Raw genomic sequence first — 23179 nt, 5'->3', positions numbered from 1 at the left:
ATATTAACATTGACTTTCTCAGGTGTTCAAATACTTATTTGCAGCTGTATCATACAAATAAATAGTTAAAAAAATCATATATTGTGATTTCTGGATTTTTTTTTTAGATTATGTCTCTCACAGTGGACATGCATCTACGATGACAATTTCAGACCACTCCATGATTTCTAAGTGGGAGAACTTGCAAAATAACAGGGTGTTCAAATACTTATTTTCCTCACTGTATATACGTGTAGATTATTATAGGATTGTAAATCTTTATTGCAGGTTTCCTTTTGCTTTTAAAATAATCAATAAATTGCTGAATGTGTTTGAGAAACTTTAGCAATGCTCCTTCAATATTCTTAACATTGTAGCATTTAATGATTTTTTGTAATATGAGAAATAAACCTTTACAAAAGTGTGATAAATGGATCAGTTAACACTTTAATCAAATTTTCAGGCTCTGTGCAGAACTGATGTATTTGTTCTTCTTCTTTAGTATGTTTTTGTCTAAATGTGTGTGTGTGTAAGACAAAAATTTTGACAGCATTTGGTCGGTGCACTTTTAGGATTCTTTGAGCGAGGCAGAGGAGAAGAAGACGAAGGATGTGGTGTCCAGTGTACCGGTGAGATCTACAAACTGGTATCAGACATGGACTAAGTGTAGGTCAAAGCTGAGCTGAAAGAGGCAGAACTTCTTCAGACTAACAGGAAGTGCAACAGGTCAATGGCAGTAAGAAGAAAATTTATTAATCATTATGCAGTACATGATGAGTTCCTCAACATGCCGTATGGACTTTTATTCTATCTAAAATTAAATTTCTAGTTGGAGATGCTGAGATGATTTTGTATTATATGGATGTAAAGTTGAATGCTCTTCTGTTCCATGGCTGTGTTTTAGGAGTGGGAGAAGTACCAGGATGTTTACGGTACCATGAAGGTGAAGTACAATGGGATGAAAGAATCCGTAAAACGCCATGACAACGTACTTTGAGTAAGTTTTCTGTATTACTAAATCATGACTTTTATAAAAACTCATTCATTCATTCATTTTCTCCCGCTTATCCGTAATTCGGGTCGCGGGGGCAGCAGTCTAAGCAGGCCCCCGCCTTCGACTGCTGCCCAATCCTCACAGCACCGTCTCTTACGGTTACTCCTGCAGGTGGTGAGCCCACGGGAAGGTTTTATAAAAACTGATCTAACAATTTTGTTATAAGACTCAACAGAGGGGGGTGGTGTTTAAAAGTCTAATAATAGTGAGGGTTTGAAAGTAATTGCTTAATAGCTACATCTTGTTCAAAGACTCTGAAAAACAAGAAGACGAGCACAGCAGGAACAAGAAGCACCAAGTCTTCAGAATGCAGCCACATCATTATTCACATATTAACTCACTGTATTTTCATGTGAAACAAATATGTAACATGTCAAAAGTCACAAAACATAATTTTTTACTTCTTTAGAACAATATTATTTTAATCAAATAATGGCAATTATTCATAACACACACACACACACACACACACACACACACACATTGTACAGTAAAACCCTGTTGTACAAGCAACCTATAGTACGAGCAAACGGAGATACGAGCGACCTTGCTCGCAAAATTTTACCCTGTTTTACAAGCAATTTCGAAGGCACAAGCAAACCCACGCTGCCGGTTCCACATTTTCGGTGGAGGGAAGCATCAGTCGCTTAGTTGATGACGTATCACTCGGTCGCTCTTGTTGTTCAGTGCAGCAAAAACAACTTTTTTTTTAGTTTTATATTTTTATTTCAATAGAAATCTTAAAAAATGTCTCGCAAGAAAATCAGTGATGGTGCTGTGAAAACGAAAGTAAATAGAATCAGTTTGAACGTACGAGCAAATGGACCTACAAGCAATTTTCAGGAACAAATTATCCTCATACAATGGGGTTTTACTGTAGTTGATTTTCATTTCTTTGGGGATTTTTTTATTTGTATAGTGCTATTAATAGATGTTTGTGAGGTAAAAGGACTGAAACACTTTGGGATGTTGTTATAGGAAACTCATCAACTTTGCAGTGATGACAGTACCTCGGCTTCATGGAGGCCACATGGCATTACTCTGCTACTGATTATTTCTCTGTAACTGCAGAACTCTGTGTTTCTGTTCCTCACAATATAAAACTAGACAAAAGCAGCATTTCACATAAAAGAATCAAACATACAAATTCACACATGATGAAATGATGCACGATCACATGTTCATTAGCTGAATAATATCTAACAGATTAGTTAAAACTCGTTTACGGTGTTTACGGCGTAGTTACTGAAATCTGACACTAAACATCCATCCATCCATTGCTGCTACACTGTGCCATCTGAACAATCATGACTCAAATCTTACAATAAACTACAATAAAACTATGGCTTTGTGTATCAGTCACCTCACAACTATAGGAAAGATTCACCACAAGTCTCCTTCCTTTCTCATTTTATTTTCATGTGTTTTATTACTGACCAAGTAAATTCAGTATGTGCTACTAATGTGTGATCAGGAACAAACTGTAGTCCTGAGTCAGTGTAGCAGACTGTTGACATTAACTACAGTCCAACTCCATCCTCGAAGCTTCCATTCCTACTCCAGAATTTTATGGAACCCCAGGGCATTGAAGAGAAACCATCCCCAGCTGCACAGAGTGGCATCCAATCAAAGAGAACACCACCAGAGGCAGGCCTGGACGAAGTGGGAAGATCCAAGGATGGAAGAGGGGCAGGAACAGTGTTCACTGGAACCTTAGGAGAGAGAAAGAGAGAGAGAGAGAGAGAGAGAGAGAGAGAGAGAGAGAGAGAGAGAGAGAGAGAATCTCATCAGAATCTCATGTTCAAGAATTAAGTTTGCATTTTTTATCACAATCGAATACATACCTCACCGAAAAAAAAAAAATAAAAAATTATGTATGTCTGTACTGTATTTTATTTATTTTTTGACCACTTTTTATTCTCCCCATAAGCAACTAATGTGCCGGGGCGAGGCTTCTACTTAGAAACAATGTGATTTGAAGATTACTGCCACAGCAATCAATTTACTGACATCCAGTTTATTCCTATTTGATCTTTTCCCTTACATTATATACCCAGTTCTGATTTGTTTATTTCTTTAACAAACTGTTAAACAAACTTCATCTTTTCACTATTAATAATTAATTGTCTAAATTAACCCAGCCATTAGGGTTGCACAAGCCAGTGCACTTTTAGTGCTGGTCTCAAACCCGGATAAATAGAGAGGGTTGCTTAAAGAAGGGCATCCAGCATAAAACGTGCCAAATTACATATTTGGGTCACACACCAGAATTTCATACCAGATCGGTCGAGGCCCGGGTTACCAACAACCGCCACAGGTATTGTTAGCCAACAGGGTACTGGCGGAAATTGGGCTACTGTTGGCCGAAGAAAGAGAAAGAGAGGAGGAAGACGTCTACAGAGACGGCAGGGAAAGGAGAAGTGGAGGAGAGTGGAGGTTCAGGTTGGTACTTTAAATGTTGGTACTATGACTGGTAAAGTAAGAGAGTTAGCTGATATGATGGAGAGGAGAAAGGTAGATATGTTGTGTGTTCAGGAGACCAAGTGGAAAGGGAGTAAGGCCAGGAACATTAAAGGTGGGTTTAAACTGTTCTATTATGGTGTGGATGGAAAGAGAAATGGTGTAGGGGTGATCCTGAAGGAAGAATATAGTAAGAATGAAGTAGAGAGTTTCTGATACGGTATAGAAAGTGAAGTTGGAAGTTGAATGGATGACGATAAATGTCATCAGTGCTTATGCTTCACAAGTGGGTTGTGAGATGAAGGAAAAGGAAAACTCCTGGAGTGAATTAGATGAAGTGGTAGAAGTGTACCTAGGATAGAAAAATTGGCGAGATTTCAGTGGCTAGGAACGGTGAAGGGAACAGAGGTGATGAGGAGGTGGTGGGCTTTAAGGAGAGGAATGTGGAAGGGCAGATGGTGGTACATTTTGCTAAAAGGATGGAAATGGCAGTGGTGAATACTTATTTTAAGAAGAAGGAGGATCATAGGTTGACGTATAAGAGTGGAGGAAAGTGCACAAAGGTGGACAATATTCTATGTAGTAGATGAAACCTAAAGGAGATTATAGACTGTAAGGTGCCGGCAGGGGACAGTGTAGCTAGACAGCATCGGATGGTGGTCTGTAGGAGGGTTTTGGAGCTAAAGAATAAGAGGAGGAGAGCAAGGACTGAAAGAAGAATAAGATGGTGGAAACTGAAGGAGGAAGACTGTAGTGTGAAATTCAGGGAAGGGGACAGGTGAAGAGGTGCTGGATGATTGGGCAACTACTGCAGAAGTGATAAGGCAGACAGCTAGAAAGGTACTTGGTGTGACAGCTTGAAAGAATAAGAAAGACAAAGAGACATGGTGTTGGAATGAAGAAGTGCAGGAAATTGTGCCAGTGGTGATTCTAGCTTGAACGGCGCCCTGAGCGAACCACTCCATCACCCAACCCCCACATCCCCTGCCTCCACCTATTAACAAAAAATAACCAACAACAATTGGCACAATCTAGTACAAATAAATAAGCACTTGACACAATATACAAACAAAATGATTTTTTTTACTACAAATGAATCATTGTAGAAAATCCAACCAGCACCTGCATGGCTGATACTAATAAAAGCAAGGCACAAATAAATTCACGTCATTGTGCACAATTGATCAAACTCTTAAAATCAAAGAACCACACAACTCCTTGGCTAATTTTAACGATAAGATACGTACATACAACATCTATTTTACCACTATATAGATGTCATTTATATTAGCCTTTTAAGCGGCACTGGCGATTCCCCTTACTGATCTCAGCTCAGAACATAATCAGTACATTTACAGAAAACCTTTATCACATCACCTTAATTACAGTTAACCAAATAAATAAGTGCCAGTTTAACTACTATTCAGTTAGACTATTTAGTTTGTAATTGTTTTGTTGCAAGTTACACATATTATGATAAACTACATACAAGTTGAACAGATAAAGAAAGATTATTTCTCTATGTGTAAAAGCATACAGTAGTGGGCAACACAGCATAAACTAGTTGATAATTAATTATTAATTAATTATTTCATTAAATGCATTAGCCGTTACTATCTTCATAACGAGATGATTGATGGAGCTAAATACACACATCTTTTGCATATTTCCTCTCTTCGTCTTTCGTCTTTTTTCTGAAAATCCATATTTTAATTTGGATTCAGCTCTCTTCACTGACGTGATGTCACCCAACCCCTGCCTCTCGTTTCTGAGTGTATGAGTGAATGGCACTTCTCCGAGCGGTGTGCGCACACTCCCAGTAACAACTAGGTTCTTTGAAGGTGACATGATTTTAAAATTGATGTGACTGTGATGCCTTAATCCAACACTGATTTTATTTACACATCCATTATATACTTGATTGCACTGATTGTTATTTACACACACATTTACACATTTATACACACTAAACAGTGATGGTAATCAGAAGCAAACTGTAGTCCTTAATCAATGTAGCAGACTGTTGACATTAACTACAGTCCAATTCCATCCTCAAAGCTTCCGTTTTTACTCCGGAATTCCATGGAACCACCCAAGGCGTTGATGAGAAACCGTCCCCAGCTGAACAGAGTGGCCCCCAATCAAATAGAACACTATCCAGAGGCAGGCCTGGAAGAAGTGGGAAGATCCACGGAGGGAAGAGGGGCAGGAACAGTGGTCACTGGAACCTCAGGAGCATGTTTATCTCAACCCAGAGAGAGAGAGAGAGAGAGAGAGAGAGAGGAGGGGTGACAGGAAGAGAAGGATATGGATTATTACGTGTCCTTATTTTTGTATGAAAGTTAATGTAACAGTGCAGTTTGGACTCCGGCAAGACTTGCTATAGCAGCATAGCTTAAATGGAGTACCAAGAGGTAACACCGACATGAGGGATCTCTGGTATAAAAGACGACCCACCACACCACCATCATTAAAACATGAGTGAACAGTGAGCATGAGGGGACGACAGCATACAAATATCCCAGTTCACCAAACACTCTTTATCAATGATCCCTCCAGATCGGCTTCTTTACCTGAAAAAAAATCTATTGATAAAAGACGACTAAATAAATACGTTTTCAACCTCGACTTGAACACTGAGACTGTGTCTGAGTCCCGAACACTGATTGGAAGGTTGTTCCATAACTGTAGGGCTTTAAAAGAGAAAGATCTTCCCCCTGATGTAGTCTTCATTATTTGAGGTACCAACAAATAGCCTGCACCTTTTGATCTAAGTAGGCATGGGGGATCATACTGGTGCAGAAGTTCACTCAGATACAGTGGTGCGAGACCGTAGTCTTAGAATAAATGTTTTATGCATAATTCAAGGCATTTCCCCTCCCCAAATCACTTAGCTTGTTTCTAGTCTGTACAGTATCTGCTTAAATCAGTGTACACGTCATAACGTGTACTGTGTGTTTCTTCCCTACCATCACTTCTCCAAAATGACATTTTAGTTTGAACATGATACAAATCCAACTGTGTGTGTGTGTGTGTGTGTGTGTGTGTGTGTGTGTGTGTGTGTGTGTGTGTGTGTGTGTGTGTGTGTGTGAGAGAGACAAGGTGTGCTTCCACAGGTGAACACAAGATTGTTGAGTCTGCACCAGTCCATTATCCACTGCATTTCCTGTCTAAAAGCCGTCTCGTTGTTCTTAATAACCCATGTTACTGGTGAACTTGATGATATGAACTGTGCTTTGCAGCACAGTCATATATTACAGTGTGAACAGCTGGTGACTGAGAATACGGCCCTGGGGCCATAGTGCTCACTGTGGTGTTTTTTGCTGGTCCTAATTCAAACTGTCTAAGACCCCGTCAGTGAGTCTATAGCATACAAGCTTTTTTCCACATAAACATAAACTATAATAGACAACAGATAACACTGTACAGATTTAAAATGTTTCTTTTTTATGTACAAAGTTTTATATGTAAATCACAAAAAAAAATTATTGTAACATTTTCACTGGTTCGGCACTGGAAGAAAGAGAGACAGGCAAACGTTCACCAAGCAGAGCTTTCTTAATTTCATTTCATTTCCACCCCGGCGCTTTCCTATCCAGTTCTCATGCCAGGGTTCACCCATTCTTGCAGTTCGGGACGCCTTTCCTCTTTGACATACACCGGTGCTCACTCGCAGATCGGCCCTCCTTTCTTAATCGTCCACCAATCTCACTCACGGATCGGCACGCTTTCACTCTTTAGCGCCCGCCTGAGCTTATAAAAATCTATAAAATTATTCATGAAGAGAGTATAAGGCACTTGTAACGGCTGGGGGAACGGGCTTTGTGATGTCTTCCCACCATGATTTCAAATCTTTAAGAGCGACTTTGGGGTTGCTGGCTGCCAGATCATGAGTGGCATAAACCACTGCGAGCTGCACCTCCCACGGCAAATCTGCACACAAAATCCATCATAAAATTAGGACATGCTAAAGCACTTTCCTGTTGATAGAGAACTAAAAATCAGATAATAAAGATAATGATTATTTATTTAAAGCTTTAGTAATACCTTTTCTGTGTTTTTCCGTTCCATAATTAACTATGCTTCTTGTCAGATTTTGGACTGACTTTGGGAAGTTCTCCTTAAGGCCTTGTTGGCCAAGTCGCCCTGTTCCAGATGTAAAAAAAGAACATTAGTGAAAAACTGAAGAATCCAAAAATAATGTGAGATAATGCTCTAAAACAGGATTTACAGAAAACTTACCAAGTAGCCTGAAAACTGCTGCTACAGAGACATTACTGTACGGTGTTTGCTCTGTTTTTGTTTGCAACAGCCAAGTGTTCAGGATCAGCCAAATTTTATTTCTAGTAAATAAAAAATTGGATATATTAAGTATTTTTGGGGCAGTAACAGAATGCCCATTGTGATTGTATTATAAATTGTGAGATTATGCAACAACAATGAGATAATTGCAGTATTTCAGCCTATATTACTGAGACACATTTGCAGGTTTATAATCTATTAAATGTTTTATATATACATTAAAAAAATTATTTAACTGAGAATTAAATATGTTGAAGACAATTAGTACCGTATAATTTTTTTAAGAGTCCAAATCCAGCCCATTTGTGCACAAAGAAGGTCCAGACTTAAGATGTAGTCCCAGACAGAAGAACAGAGATCAACACCATACCAGCTGTTCTTCTCGAAAGTCAGACTGTTGTCTTCGAGAAGAGCCTTCAGTGTGATAGTAATGGTATTGTGAATGTTGTCTAGAGGATCCTGGAGGGAAATACATCTTTTCTTCAATATCCAGATCAATAAAATGATATTACTTAGTTTAACATGAATTTATAAGGAATTTGTCCCACTAGATTACACTGACACTTGGAAATCAAAAGTAGGATAATCATGCAGTAAAATACAGAAAAAAGTCTATTAAAAAAAATATGTTTGGTGACTGTTCTGGTCTTTAATTTACAATGGAATTGAGATGAAAACTGAATATCGGCGCCTTACCTCGTCCCAGAAAAGATACTTGCTGAGCAAATCTAACATTGTTCCATTTGCCTTCATTTTGCACACGATGTGAATGGCTTTGCATAAAGGGCTGTGATGGAAGAAAACATTTGGCCATGCAGTCACCATGACCATAATCAGTTTGGGGGCTTCAGGAAAGTCTGCAAAGAAAACAAAACAATAACACTGAAAATACACTGTATAGAAAAAAATACAAAACCAAAAACAAGACACAATTGGCTTCTTTGTATCATTTTCAATATAACTGTCTGTCAATATATTTTCACCTTCTTTAAGAAATCTGTAGGCGAGGGCATGTGCTTCATAAGAGTCTCCTCTTATTTGACACAATCCCACATAAACCCTACAGAGAGACTGCAGGAGATCATGTCCCATAGACTCTTTCTCTGTCTTCATCTTGTCCAAAATCACAGACAGAAATGTCTCCGTTAATAACTAAATGAGATGGAAGAAAAAGATCATCTAGCATCCAATTAAATTAAACATGTATTCAAATAATGTATTTAAAATAAATATTAGGGAGTTAAGAATTGACTGTAGATGAGGTTTAGAAAAACTACTATACATTCAATATAACAAAACCATTTTACATGTTTACAATCATATCTGCTGTTCAATTTAGGAACATCAGGAACAGATAAACGGACTTTTTAAAATTAAATCCACAGATAAAGAATAAAGTAGTTTGAATTAAATGCACACTAAATTAATAAAAACTGACCTCGTTTACACAAAACTTAGATATGACCGATTTTTCTTCATCTGTCAGAAAAGGAAGTTCACTTGTTTCTTCAAAAAGGGCATGAATCGTGTCTGTAGTTAATAAATCGGAACAAGACTTTTGCAATGTTTCTAATGAACTGGAGATAAGGGATTGTGTCATGTGTGCAGTGTTTGCAGGATCAGCTGAAGCAGCATCAAGTCGAGGCCTTTTAGCAATCCTTAGTGGTGACACGTCTGATCCAGTTCTCTTTGCTGTCGGCTTTATCGTTGTAAAAGTTCGGCCAGAGATGTTCATGGTTTGATTTCCTGAAATTGGATTGTTGTGCCTCTGATCGGAGCTCTCCTGCTTGGAGGGCAGGATTCCTGGAACATGACTGACATGCCTGGGAGCAGCAGATCCAAACTCCTTAGCAGCGAATGCAACCCCACATGATGCTGAAATGTTGGTTAGATTAGACAAAGTCTTTGCTTCATTTTGAAGGCCCAAATGAATATAAAATAAAACATGTACAATTAAATAAAAAATAAAACAATGCTACATGTTTTATTTCTGCATAATGAATACAGCCTACAGTCTGATCATTTCGTTTTATTTTCAAATCTAATATTTACAGAAGTATGACTTATATTAATGTTTGTATTTCAGGTATATTTTAATTGGGGCTGTCAATCGATTCAAATGTTTAATCAAAATTAATGTCATGATTGTCATGAGTTAACTCGCGATTAATCACAACTTAATTGCACATTTTTATATGTTCTAAATGTAAAATTTTTACTTTTTTTTAAGTTTTTAATACTCTAATCAACATGGGCATAGACAAATATGGATTCTTTATGCAAATGTATGTTTTTTATTATTAGTCAAAACCAAACTCAAAATAAAGCATGAAGACAAAATATTCTTGTAAATGTTTTAAAGGAATTATGGTGTTTTCAATTCGTAAATAATCAGGACACCAAACGGAACTTTTGCTGTGTTTCCACATGGAGGGTTTTAATTGCCAGATGTGTTGCATCATGGTGAATTTTTGTGCTTGATTTGAGACTTAGCGCATCAGTGAAACAAAAATTTTTTTTAGGTGGAGTTTTTTTATTTTATTTTTGTATATCTGCGTAAAGAAATACATGAATAAAGTGAATGAATATGTGTTGAGTGAAGGTTTTTATTTATCCCTTATCTATATTTATTTATTAATATTTGTAATAAATATAATCACAGAAATGCCCACTGCATTAATCCTGCGTTAATAAAATTCTTCTTCTTCTTCTTTCGGCTGCTCCCATTAGGGGTCGCCACAGCGGATCATCCGTCTCCATACCACCCTGTCCTCTACATCTGCCTCTTTCACACCAAGTACCTGCATGTCTTCCCTCACCACATCCATGAACCTCCTCCTTGGCCTTCCTCTTTTCCTCCCACCTGGTCGCTCCATCCTCAGCATTCTTCTACCAATATAACTCATGTCCCTCCTCTGCACATGTCCAAACCATCTCAATCTCGCCTCCCTCACCTTGTCACCAAAACATCCTACATGCGCTGTCCCTCTAATAAACTAATTTCTAATCCTGCCCATCCTCGTCACTCCTAACGAAAACCTTAACATCTTCAGCTCTGCTACCTCCAGCTCCGTCTCCTGTCTTTTACTCAATGCCACTGTCTCTAATACATACAACATCTCAGGTCTCAGTCCTATAAACTTTCTCTTTCATTCTTGCAGATACCCCACTATCACAAATCACTCCTGTCACTCTTCTCCACCCACTCCACCCTGCCTGCACTCTTTTCTTCACTTCTTTAACACAATCTCCATTACTTTGCACTGTTGACCCCGAGTACCTGAACTCCTCCACCTTCTCCACCTCTTCTCCCTGTAACCGCACCACTCCACTGCCCTCCCTCTCATTTATGCACATGTACTCTGTCTTACTCCTACTGACTTTCATTAACCTTCTCTCCAGCGCATATCTCCACCTCTCCAGGCTCTTCTCAACCTGCTCACTACTCTCACCACAAATCACAATATCATCTGCAAACATCATAGTCCAGGGAGACTCCTGTCTGACCTCGTCCATCAACCTGTCCATCACCACTGCAAACAGGAAAGGGCTCAGGGCCGATCCTTGATGCAGTCCAACCTTCACCCTGAACCAGTCTGTCTTTCCTACTACACACTTCACTGCTGTCACACTTTCCTCATACATGTCCTGCACCCTGACTTCCTCATACAATACCACAACCCCTCTCTTGGCACTCTGAATTTCTCTAAATCCACAAATACACAATGCAATTCCTTCTGTCCTTCTCTATACTTCTCCATCAACATTCTCAAAGCAAATAAGGCATCTGTGGTGCTCTTCCTCGGCATGAAACCATACTGTTGCTCACAGATGGTCACCTCTTCTCTCAGCCTGGCTTCCACTACTCTTTCCCATAACTTCATGGTGTGACTGATCAACGTAATTCCCCTGTAGTTACTGCAGGTCTGCACATCTCCCTTATGCTTAAAGATCAGTACCAGCACACTCCTTCTCCATTCCTCAGGCAATATCTCACCTTCCAGAATTTTGTTAAACAATCTGGTTTAAAACTCCACTGCCATCTCTCCTAAACATCTCCAAGCTTTTACCGGTATGTCATCTGGTCCAACTGACTTTCCACTCTTCATCCTCTTAATCGCTGCTCTCACTTCCTCCTTACTAATCCCATCCACATCTTGCTTCACCAACTCCACATCATCCAACCTTCTCTCTCTCTGATTTTCCTCATTCATTAGCTGCTCAAAATACTCCCTCCACCTTCTCAACACACTCTCCTCACTAGCCAGCACATTTCCATCGCCATCCTTTATTGCTCTAACTTGCAGTACATCCTTCCCAGCTTGGCCCCTCTGTCTGGCCAATCGGTACAAATCCTTTTCTCCTTCCTTAGTGTCCAACCTCTCATACAGCTCATCATATGACTTTTTCTTGGCTTTCGCCACATCCCTCTTTACCTGCTGCCGCATCTCCTTGTACTTCTGCCTACTTTTCTCATCACTCTGTCGATCCCACTTCTGTTTTGCCAACCTCTTTCTCCTTATGCTCTCCTGTACTTCCTCATTCCACCACCGCGTCTCTTTGTCTTCCTTTCTATTTCCAGATGTCACACCAAGTACTTTTCTAGCTGCCACCCTCATCACTCCTGCAGTAGTTACCCAATCATCCAACACCTCTTCACCACCACCAAGCCCCTGTCTGACCTCTTCCCTGAACCTCACACTACACTCTTCCTCCTTCAGCTTCCACCATCTTATTCTTCTTTCAGTCCTCACTCTCCTCCTCTTCTTCTTCGCCTCCAAAACATCTAACAGACGACCATCCGATGCTGTCTAGTTACACTGTCCCCCGCCAACACCTAATAGTCTTCAATCTCCTTCAGATTGCATCTCCTACATAGAACACAGTCCACCTGTGTGCACCTTCCTCCACTCTTATAGGTCACCCTATGATCATCCTTCTTCTTAAAATACGTATTCACCACTGCCATTTTCATAATTTTAGCAAAATCCACCACCATCTGCCCCTCCACATTCATCTCCTCAAGGCCATACCTACCCATCATCTCCTCATCACCTCTGTTCCCTTCACCTACATGCCCATTAAAGTCTGCCCCAATCACCAATCGTTCTTTCGTAGGTACACCATCTACCACTTCATCTAATTTACTCCAGAATCTTTCCTTCTCCTCCATCTCACAGCTGACTTGTGGAGCATAGGCACTGATGACATTTATCATCATCCCTTCAACTTCCAGCTTCACGTTCATCACCCTATCAGAAACTCTCTTCACCTCCACTACACTTTGACTGTACTCTTCCTTCAGAACCCCCCCTACACCATTTCTCTTTCTATCCACACCATGATAGAACAGTTTAAACCCACCTCTAATGTTTCTGGCCTTACTCCCTTTTCACTTGGTCTCCTGAACACACAACATATCTACCTTTCTCCTCTCCATCATATCAGATACCTCTCTCCCTTTACCAGTCATAGTACCAACATTTAAAGTACCAACCCGAACCTCCACTCTCCTACACTTCTCTTTTCCTGCTGTCTCTGTAGATGTCTTCCTCCTCTCCTTCTTCTCCTTTGGCCAACAGTAGCCCAATTTCCACCGGTACCCTGTCGGCTAACGATACCTGTGGCGGTCGTTGTTAACCCGGGCCTCAACCGATCCGGTATGAAATTCTCATTTGTGATCCGCATATTCGATTTCGCACATGTTTTTTGCTGGATGCCCTTCCTAACGTAACCCTCCCTATTTATCCGGGCTTGGGACCGGCACTAAGAGTGCACTGGCTTGTGCAACGCTAATGGCTGGGTTCCTGCGTTAATAATAAATTTGTGTTAACGTGTTATTACTGCGTTTATTTTGACAGCCCTAATTTTGATATTTAATATAAAAATGACACACACACACACACACACACACGCACGCACACACACACACACACACACACACACACACACACACACACACGCACACATGCACACAAACACACAAACACAATCATTCTCGGTCTGCATGGAGAAACACTTTTCTCTGTAATTAAAATATACAGAAACTCAGAGGGATTTCAGTATTACCTTTGTTTATCTCACTCTCCCATTCAAAGAGTTGTTCCTGTTGAGGTTCATAAACAAAGATCAACTGACAAATCCAACACAAGTGCATTTAGTTTAATTAAGTCAAAATTCTCACTGACAGTTAAATGATGTCTGCATGTGAAATAAGTAAAAAGTACCTCAATTAAGCGCATACATTTCTTGGGGCTACTGACTTTACTCTCCAGGCCTCGGATTTCCAGATTTTGTCTGGTGTCTGTTTCTGTAAAATAATAAAATGTTATAGTGCTCAGATCCCACTAATCACATTATATGTTTATTTAATATTACTGTATTATGAAGTAATGTGCTTGTATTGTCTTACACACTGAAGGCAGAACCATCAAAACTAAACACACCTTTAAGTTCCAGAAGCTGGTTTTCAACAATGGCCCTTCCGTGGAAAAGAAAAAGAAACATTTAGATAAAACATTAACTCTAATATATATATATATATTGTATTTAAATATGTATTATGGAGGTTTATACCAGACAATACTGAAAAGAAATTGTAAATTGTATTTGCAATTGCGTTTTCTATATGTAGACGCATAAACTGTGACATAATCTAAACACAATTTCAAATCTTGCATTACAGTTTGAAAAGGAAAAGCAAAGTCTATTTGCAATTGTATTTCACGTGTCTTACACGTTCTGTGTCACATTTAAAAAGCAATATTAATTACCACTTTTGTATACTTTCTGTAATTGTTGCCCAAAACGGCAGTAGAATTACAATTCCTTTTGTATTTGAATTTCCAAAGCCTTGTTTGTACATTTTGCAACCAGCAGGAAAAAATTTATTCCTCATCTTTTTAAACTTGTGGTGTGGTACTTTTTATGTTAATCATGATTCATGATTCATGATTCATTTAATTACATGTTAAAAGATATTTTTCATATATATATATATATATATATTTATATATATATATATATATATATATATATATATATATATATATATATATATATATATATATTTATATATTTATATATTTATATATATATATATATATTTATATATATATATATATATATATATATATATATATATATATATATATATATATATATATATATATATATATATATATGGTTATGTAGAAGAGCATCCATCATACAATTCTCTGTGTTCGTTGTTAGTATAAAAATCAAGTGTCTCCGGGCAATCACAAGAAATTTCCTGAAGCACTAGCTGGCTTATGCTTGACTTTTGCATTTCTGTAGGTCTTTTCCTGTTTAGGGAATTTGCTGCAACTGGAGAAAGAGAGAAAAGCTTTCTGTGCAAATCATTAAATAAATATATATATATTTTTATTTCAAATAACAATGTGTTTTCTCCTTCTTTTTTCAGATTATGCTCAAGGTGACATTGTTCAGGTGACAGATTATTTGTCTACACGGTTCTATTACGAAGGGGGCGTGGCTTTGGGGGCGTGGCGCACGCAGTTTAGCTCCTGTGTGATGTCGGGATTTTGCCGGTTCGGTCTTTATGCTCTTTTACTCACTGGACTGATCCTTTTACTTACAGCCACTAAATGTAATTTTAATTATTAATGATCGTGTTTATGTGACGTTAAGATTTAGACAGTTTACTGAAGCTAAACTACTTTCATTAGAGATAGAGCTTCCCGGATGTTCTGGGTGAGCACGTGACTAACGATGAATCCGCGAACATTAATGAAATCAATTAAACTGAAGATCAGATTCGTGAACGTGTATCATTGTAGGAATAGATTCAAAACGTGTTTTGAGGTAAATACCGCTGGTGTGTTGACACTTTTAAAGTTGAAATTGATCGCGGTGAGTTGCGTGGTGGAGAAGTTTGACACTTAATAGAAGGTAGTATGTGGGCTGCTGCTCCGCGTCCTGGGTTTTTAACAATACGGTGACGTCACAGAGACGCCAAAACTCATTGTGTCACTTGTGCTCTATGTGAGGGGTTTTCACCCGGTGGTCCGCGGCCCCCTGGTGGTCCGCGGCGGCATTGCATGTGGTCCGTGACAGCCTACATAATTTCACTATTAAAATCACTTTTTTTCCATAATTTATTTTTCCAAACATTTCCAGAATATTTCAACTACATACCTTTGTGACAGCGGTTTTTCCACACTGGCATATCTAAAGAACCAGTACAGGGCAAGGCTAGAACCAGAGAATGATATGAGGCTGTCACTATGTACCACTATATCACCACGAATAGACAGACTGTGTGGAAGTCACCACGCCCAGAAATCCCACTAACAGGTAAGAATAGTGGTCCCTGGCACAGAACCAGTTGAAAACCCCTGCTCTATGTGGAGGCGGATAGTCCACCCTGTAGAACAAATAGTACACAATGATGGCAGCTTTTACTAAGAGTATAACACTATGTACAGTGGGTATGGAGTAGTATGTACAGTTACAGATCATTATGTACAACTCATCATGAATTCACTGTGAAATTCCCTCTGGGATAAATAAAGTGACAATAACATATAAGACTATAACACTCAGTATGTACAGTTACATGAGCAGTGGACTGTAACACTGATATGTACAGTTTGATGTACAGTTATATGCGCAGTAGATTATAACACTGACTATGTACAGTTCCTTGAGCAAAAGACTGTAACACTGAGTATGTACAATTACATGAGCATTAGACTGTAACACTGAATATAAACAGTTACATTAGCAGTCGATTGTAAAATTGAGTATGTACGTTTCCATGAGGAGTAGACTGTATCACTAAGTATGTACAGTTACATAAACAGTAGACTGTTACACTGAGTACAAACATTTGCTGTTTTCCTGGTGCTCGTGTTCTCTATATTGCTGCACAGGTACCGTGATATTTAAAGGGATCTTCTGAGCTGTCGTCTTCCATGCTGAAACGAATGACATCAGGATGAGGCAAATGGAGATCCTGAAGAGGGACTTCAGTATTCTTGTTGAGACAACACATCACCGACGATGAGGATCATAGTGTCAGGACCGCTTCCCATATAATAGCAAGGATTTGAGCGGTTCAGTAGACTTTTTGCTTTAAATTAAAAGCTACAGTCATGGTGTCGAGAACACAAACTACCCTTTGTTGATAACTGGAATTATTCCTATGAGTGGTCTAGGTTTTTTGGCCCTGATGGCCTGCACCCCAGCAGGATTTTAGCGGCAGCTAAAAATATCAGACATCTTCAGGATGCTGCACACCATCTGACTGGTAAGACATCATGCAATTCACAATGATAATAGCTGTTGTACAACAAACCAAATAGTTACAAGTACACATACAGCTACTTTTATAGAAACCTTATAGTAAGATCAAGGAATAAATACACTACAAGAACCACAAATAATCTTATTACTGTTAAAACAGCAAAATGTCCAATAAGTAAACATAACAAAGTTCTAAAGTTAAACCAAATGATTACAATGGTCTTAATGTGTCCACAGCATCAGGATATGCCTATAAGCATGAGCCCCATCAGACTGGTCATGGGGGTGGTGTAGCAATCGTTTATAGCACCCTTCTTCATGTTAGTCAAAGATTAGGATTCAGGTTCCAAATCATTTGAAGTTCTTATTCTTAATGCTGTACATTTAGACATAGATTGAAATTCAAAGATTCGGTGAAGCATTCTCACATTTAGCTCCTAAACTTCCTTACAGTGTTCAGGGCTTAGACACACTCTTTCAGTTTAATCACAGAATAAGATGTATTTTTTTTAGCAACTACACATAGCACATATCATAACCTTGTGCTCCAGTACATCTGATCAAATGCACATTATCAGCTAATATTATGTACAGCAGATACGCTAATTCCCCTCCACTGCTTCTCTTTCTCTACCAATCCCAAGGCATCTTGAGGTTGCGCCAGCTCCAGTTGTGTCCCACCTAATGAAGATTATGAACCTTCAAAGAAGTAGATGCCGAGCCTATAAACATATATCTACAGACATACAGTCATGGCCAAAATTGTTGGCACCCCTGACATTTTTCCAAAAAATCAAGTATTTATCACAGTAAAGTATTGCATTAACACGTTTTGCTATAAACATGTTTGTTCCCTTTGTGTGTATTGGAACAAAAAAGGGAAAAAAGCAAATTTGACATAATGTCACACAAAACTCCAAAAATTGGCTGGACAAAATTATTGGCACCCTTAATTAATATGTGTTTGCACACCCTTTGGAAAAAATAACTGAAATCAATCGCTTCCTATAACCATCAATAAGTTTCTTAAACCTCTCACCCGGAATTTTGGACCACTTTTTCTTTGCAAACTGCTCCAGGTCTCTCATATTGGAAGGGTGCCATTTCCCAACAGCAATTTTAAGATCTCTCCACAGGTGTTCAATGGTATTTAGATCTGGACTCATTGCTGGCCACTTCAGAACTCTCCAGCGCTTTGTTGCCATCCATTTCTGGGTGCATTTTGAAGTATGTTTGGGGTCATTGTTCTGCTGGAAGACCCAAGATCTCAGACACAAACCCAGCTTTCTGACACTGGGCCCTACACTGCGCCCCAAAATCCTTTGGTAATCCTTAGATTTCATGATGCCTTGCACACACTCAAGACACCCAGTGCCAGAGGCAGCAAAATGACCCCAAAACATATTTGAACCTCCACCATATTTGACTGTAGGTACTGTGTTCTTTTCTTTGTAGGCCTCATTCCGTTTTCGGTAAACAGTAAAATGATGTGCTTTACCAAAAAGCTATATCTTGGTCTCATCTGTCCACAAGACATTTTCCCAGAAGGATTTTGGCTTACTCAAGTACATTTTGGCAAACTGTAGTTAGCAGTGGGGTCCTCCTGGGTCTCCTGCAATAGCGTTTCATTTCATTTAAATGTCGACGGATAGTTTGCGCTGACACTGATGCTCCCTGAGCCTGCAGGACAGCTTGAAATTCTTTGGAACTTGTTTGGGGCTGCTTTACCACCATCCGGACTATCCTGCGTTGCAACCTTTCATCAATTTTTCTTTTCTGTCCACGCCCAGGGAGATTAGCTACAGTGCATTGGGTTGCAAACTTCTTGATAATGTTGCGCACTGTGGACAAAGGCAAATCTAGATCTCTGGAGATGGACTTGTAACCTTGAGATTGTTGATATTTCTTCACAATTTTGGCTCTCAAGTCCTCACACAGTTCTCTTCTGCTCTTTCTGTTGTCCATGCTTAGTGTGGCACACACAATGCAAAGACTAAGTAAACTTCTCTCCTTTTTATCTGCTTTCAGGTGTGATTTTTTTATTGCCCACACCTCTTACTTGCCCCAGGTGAGTTTAAAGGAGCATCACATGCTTGAAACAATCTTATTTATTCACAATTTTAAAAGGATGCCAATAATTTTGTCCAGCCCATTTTTGGAGTTTTGTGTGACAATATGTCAAATTTGCTTTTTTCTCTCCATTTCTTTTTGTTTTGTTCCAATACATACAAAGGGAATAAACATGTGTATAGCAAAACTTGTGTTAATGCAATACTTTTCTGTAAGAAATACTTGATTTTCTGGAAAGATTTCAGGGGTGCCAACAATTTTGGCCATGACTGTACCAGCGCTATTTGGATCCAACTTTATGTATTGTTTGGACATTGGACCTCTGAGTGTTTGAAGGCTCTGGCATGGAGAAGCTGTTATTGGATCTCTGATGATTTCAAATGTTGAGCTGTTTCATTCAATATTTCAGTTGCTCAGTAGCTCAATAACCTCAACTGACTGTATAAGACTGTAGAAAGGACATTACTCATAATCTTACATTCCAGTGCTTATGTTAGTTCTTACTTCCTGGTGTTTTGTATTGTTTTAAACATTTATAATCGCACTCTTTATATCACCCAAATGAGGATGGGTTCCCTTTTTTGAGTCTGGTTCATCTCAAGGTTTCTTCCACATAACATCTAAAGGAGTTTTTCTTTGCCACAGTTGCCCCAGGCTGGTCATCTGGGATAAATACACATCATTGACCTTAATTCTTAAATTCTGTAAAGCTGCTTTGAGACCATGTCCATTGTGAAAAGCACTAATAATAAAATTGGAAAAAAAAAAAACTTGACTAGGCTGTGCTTATGTGTTCATGTGACTACAAGTGTTATTAACCTCACTTTTGGCAAACAGGGCAGCTAGCTCTCAGTCGAAACATCATGAGACTAAAAAAAGATTTTGCAAACACCTTTCACACTGTGCTGCTTAAAAAACAATCCTGGAAGCATTTTTTAGGACGCACCATTCTGCCAGTAACAGTCACTCGCTCTCAGTTTAGGTTGGTGTGCAGCACGGCAGCACTTGGTGTCAAAAGCCACTATTACATCCCTGGGTGGGCTCGAACCACCAACATTTTGGTTAACAGCCGAAAGCCCTGACTGATTGCAACAAAAGCTGGAGAACACTAGTCTTTTAATTGGTGGGAAGTGGCAAAAAAAGGAAATAAGAAAAATGGAAGAAAAGGGAAAGGGAAAAATAAAACCAATTTTCCCATTTTTTCTATTTTTTTATGTGAGCAAAAGAAAAGACGTAGTGAATAAATGTGTTGTTTTAAAGGATCTTAATTTTGCCTCTTTTTCATAATATTTATTAAGTTATATTTTTAATGTAAATGGAGAAACGTGCACTGCATTAATTGGGACTGAATGCATAGGATTGGATGTGAAATGCACTACCTGCCACTGTAAAGAGACAATCAATAACACTGTGCAGATCTATAATGTATTTTAATAATTCAAGTACAAAAATATACAATGCTATAGAAAGTTATCTATTAAACATTATTTAATGTGATACAATTTTTTATTGTGTTTGAGAACAGAATTGCCTGATCTGCTCAAGGCACTTGGTGACGGCTGGAGGAACGGGCTTTGTGAGGTTTTGCTTCCACGATTCCAAAGACTTCAGAGCGACTTTGGGGTTGCTGGGTGCCAGATCATGAGTGGCATAAACCACAGCGAGCTGCACCTCCCACGGCAAATCTGCACACAAAATCCATCATAAAATTAGGACTTGCTGAACACTTTCCTGTTGATAGAAAACTTAAAATAAAAAAATAAGGATAAGGATTGACAAAAGAACTTGTTCATTTGATCCTTTAGTGATACCATTTTGTCTCCTGAACTTAGTGATGCGTTTTGCCAGATCCTCGACTGATGCTGCCACGTTCTCCTTAAGGGCTTTTTGGCCAAGTTGCCCTTTTTGAGATGCCAACAAACATAAGTGAAAAACAGAAGAATCCAGAAATAAATGTGAGATAATGCTCTAAAACAGGATTTACAGTAAACTTACCAAGTAGCCTGAATATTGCTGCTACAGAGACATTTCTAAACTTTGTTTCCTCTGTTTGTGTTTGTTTCAGCCAAGTATTCAAGATGAGCCAAACATCCTTTCTAATAAATGAAACATTTGACATTAGTGTTTTTGTGGCAGTAACAGAATGGCCAACATTCTTGTAACATCAATTGTAAGTTTATGCAACAAGAATGGAAAATTTGCAGTATTTGGGACACACACTGTCTCATATGAGTCTCACATTTGCCGGTTTGCATCTATTAAATGTTTTAAAAAACTAGAAAGATGAGAATTAAACACGTTGAAGCAGTTTCACATTCAGTACCGTATAACATGGGATACGGTCCAAATCCAGCCCAGTTGTGCACAGAGAAGGTCCAGGCTAAATACGTAGTCCCAGGCAGCAGGACAGAGATCATCACCATACCAACTGCTCTTCTGGAATGTCAGATTTTTGTCTTTCAGAAGAGCCTTCAGTGTGCTGCTGATGGCTCTGTAGGTGTCTCCAGGAGGCTCCTGGCAGAAAATACATCTTTTTTTTTTTTAACCAGATCAATGAAACAATGTTTACAATAATATGATCATAACTGAAAGGTCACAAACAATCACAGGTGCAGATGATTGAAATACTGAGGTGGAGCTCTAACTGTACCCTCGATTTATTAACTCTTAGGTAAGGAGGAGTCCTAAAAAATTACCTCCAAATGACCCCAAGATTTTAAAGACAAATGCAAAATAGCACACACGTTACTAAAGGGGTTTAAGTTGTATCAGACAGTAGCAGGAGTAAATAATGCTCTAGAATAGTACTTGAGTATGTAATTTGAGGCACAAAGTTAGTTTGTTTATTCAGTATTAAGCACAGTGTCACATGGTTCTATATCACTTTCTTTATTAGTATATTATGAAACAGATTTATTTGCTTGCATGTTTATTGCACTGATCTGATAATTTTTGTCATAAACAGTGTTATTAACACTGGAGTTAAGTGCAGTTACTTTGCTGCTGGTTATCAGCGTTTACTCACACTAAAAAAAAAGTCTAAAATAGTGATGTCCTGTAACACTTTTTGCTTGAATGTTGAAGAAAAAAATTAAATACTTATTGATTTAATTCAATATGAATTTATAATGAATTTACATGAAAAACTAACCCCTAACCCTAACCCTAACCCTAGATGACATATACATTGGAAATCAAAAGTAGATTAAGAATGCAGTAAAACACATTAAACATCCAGGTGAAAAACGATGTTTAATGACTGTTCTGATGACTGTTGTGATGAGAATCAGCTACTTACCGTATGCCAGTGCAGATATTTGCTGAGCAAGTAATAAATCTTTCCGTATGCCTTCATTTTGCACACGATGTGAATGGCTCTGCATAAAGGGCTGTTTTGGGAAAAAACACTTGGCCATGCCGTCACCATGACCATTATCAGTTTTGGGGCTTCAGAAAAGTCTGCAAAGGAAACAAAATAATACCACAGATTTAAAATACACTGTATAGAAAGAAATACAAAACCAAAAACAGAACACAATTGGCTTCTCTGTATGACTGTCCAGATTATTTTTAGTAGATATGTATAGAAATGTCAATATAATCTCACCTTCTTTAAGAAATCTGTAGGCGAGGGCATGTGCTTTATAAAAGTCTCCTCTCTTTTGACACAATCCCACATAAACCCTACAGAGAGACTGCAGGAGTTCATGTCCCATAGACTCTTTCTCCGCCTTGATCTTGTCCAAAACCACTTTCAGAAATGTCTCCGTTAATATCTAAATGAGACGGAAGAAAAAAAAAAAAAAATCAACCAACATCCAACTAAATCAAACATGTATTTAAGTCATGTATTCAAAACAAATATTAGGGAGTTAAGACTTGACGGTAGATTAGGTTTAGGAAAACTACTAGACTTTGCATAAACCAAAACCTGGAGTAAACATTTCTACATGACAAAAAATAACTACTGTTCAATTTCAGAACATCAGGACCAGTGAATTATGGATTGACTATTAAAAATGAGAA

The 23179-nt window shown here is 38.6% G+C and overlaps 2 protein-coding genes and 1 long non-coding RNA gene across 3 annotated transcripts in view; all 3 read right to left on the bottom strand.

Moving 5' to 3' along the window:
- The window catches only part of LOC310724205 (little elongation complex subunit 1-like), a gene marked incomplete at its 3' end in the record, with an annotated part of 61106 nt that extends 44548 nt beyond the window's left edge, over positions 1 to 16558 (bottom strand). The window contains exons 1-2 of the mRNA XM_083537948.1: positions 15649 to 16558; positions 15007 to 15142 (exon numbers count right to left, since the gene is read on the bottom strand). Of these exons, the coding sequence (XP_083394074.1) occupies positions 15007 to 15104 (98 nt within the window). The 5' untranslated portion in view covers positions 15105 to 15142; positions 15649 to 16558. The remainder of the gene's footprint in view (positions 1 to 15006; positions 15143 to 15648) is intronic.
- LOC310724109 lies at positions 709 to 1414 on the bottom strand. The gene is made up of 2 exons (XR_014532945.1): positions 1177 to 1414; positions 709 to 1016 (listed from the first exon to the last, which is right to left on the bottom strand). It is a non-coding gene; the product is annotated as an uncharacterized lncRNA (long non-coding RNA).
- A 4006-nt stretch (positions 16559 to 20564) lies between the features above and the next one.
- Positions 20565 to 23163, bottom strand: LOC310724052 (little elongation complex subunit 1-like). The gene is made up of 6 exons (XM_083537819.1): positions 22761 to 23163; positions 22452 to 22612; positions 21477 to 21667; positions 21149 to 21249; positions 20965 to 21054; positions 20565 to 20838 (listed from the first exon to the last, which is right to left on the bottom strand). The coding sequence occupies exons 1-6, from the start codon at positions 22867 to 22869 to the stop codon at positions 20660 to 20662; spliced, it is 831 nt and encodes a 276-aa protein (XP_083393945.1). The 5' UTR covers positions 22870 to 23163; the 3' UTR covers positions 20565 to 20659.
- Positions 23164 to 23179: the final 16 nt, after the last annotated feature.

Source organism: Silurus aristotelis, assembly GCF_946808225.1.
Source record: "Silurus aristotelis genome assembly, chromosome: 3".
Classification (NCBI taxonomy): domain Eukaryota; kingdom Metazoa; phylum Chordata; class Actinopteri; order Siluriformes; family Siluridae; genus Silurus; species Silurus aristotelis.
Note: the sequence above shows the minus strand (reverse complement) of the source record. Positions and strands in the feature narration are given on the sequence as shown.

What these genes read in the sequence shown, in the direction of transcription:
- LOC310724052 (XM_083537819.1), bottom strand. Translation starts at nt 22,869, where the DNA reads ATGGGACATGAACTCCTGCAGTCTCTCTGTAGGGTTTATGTGGGATTG. An exon ending in CTACAGATTTCTTAAAGAAG is followed by an intron (nt 22,613 to 22,760) that starts GTGAGATTATAT and finishes TTTCCTTTGCAG; the next exon opens with ACTTTTCTGAAGCCCCAAAA. An exon ending in ACCGTATCCCATGTTATACG is followed by an intron (nt 21,250 to 21,476) that starts GTACTGAATGTG and finishes TTCATTTATTAG; the next exon opens with AAAGGATGTTTGGCTCATCT.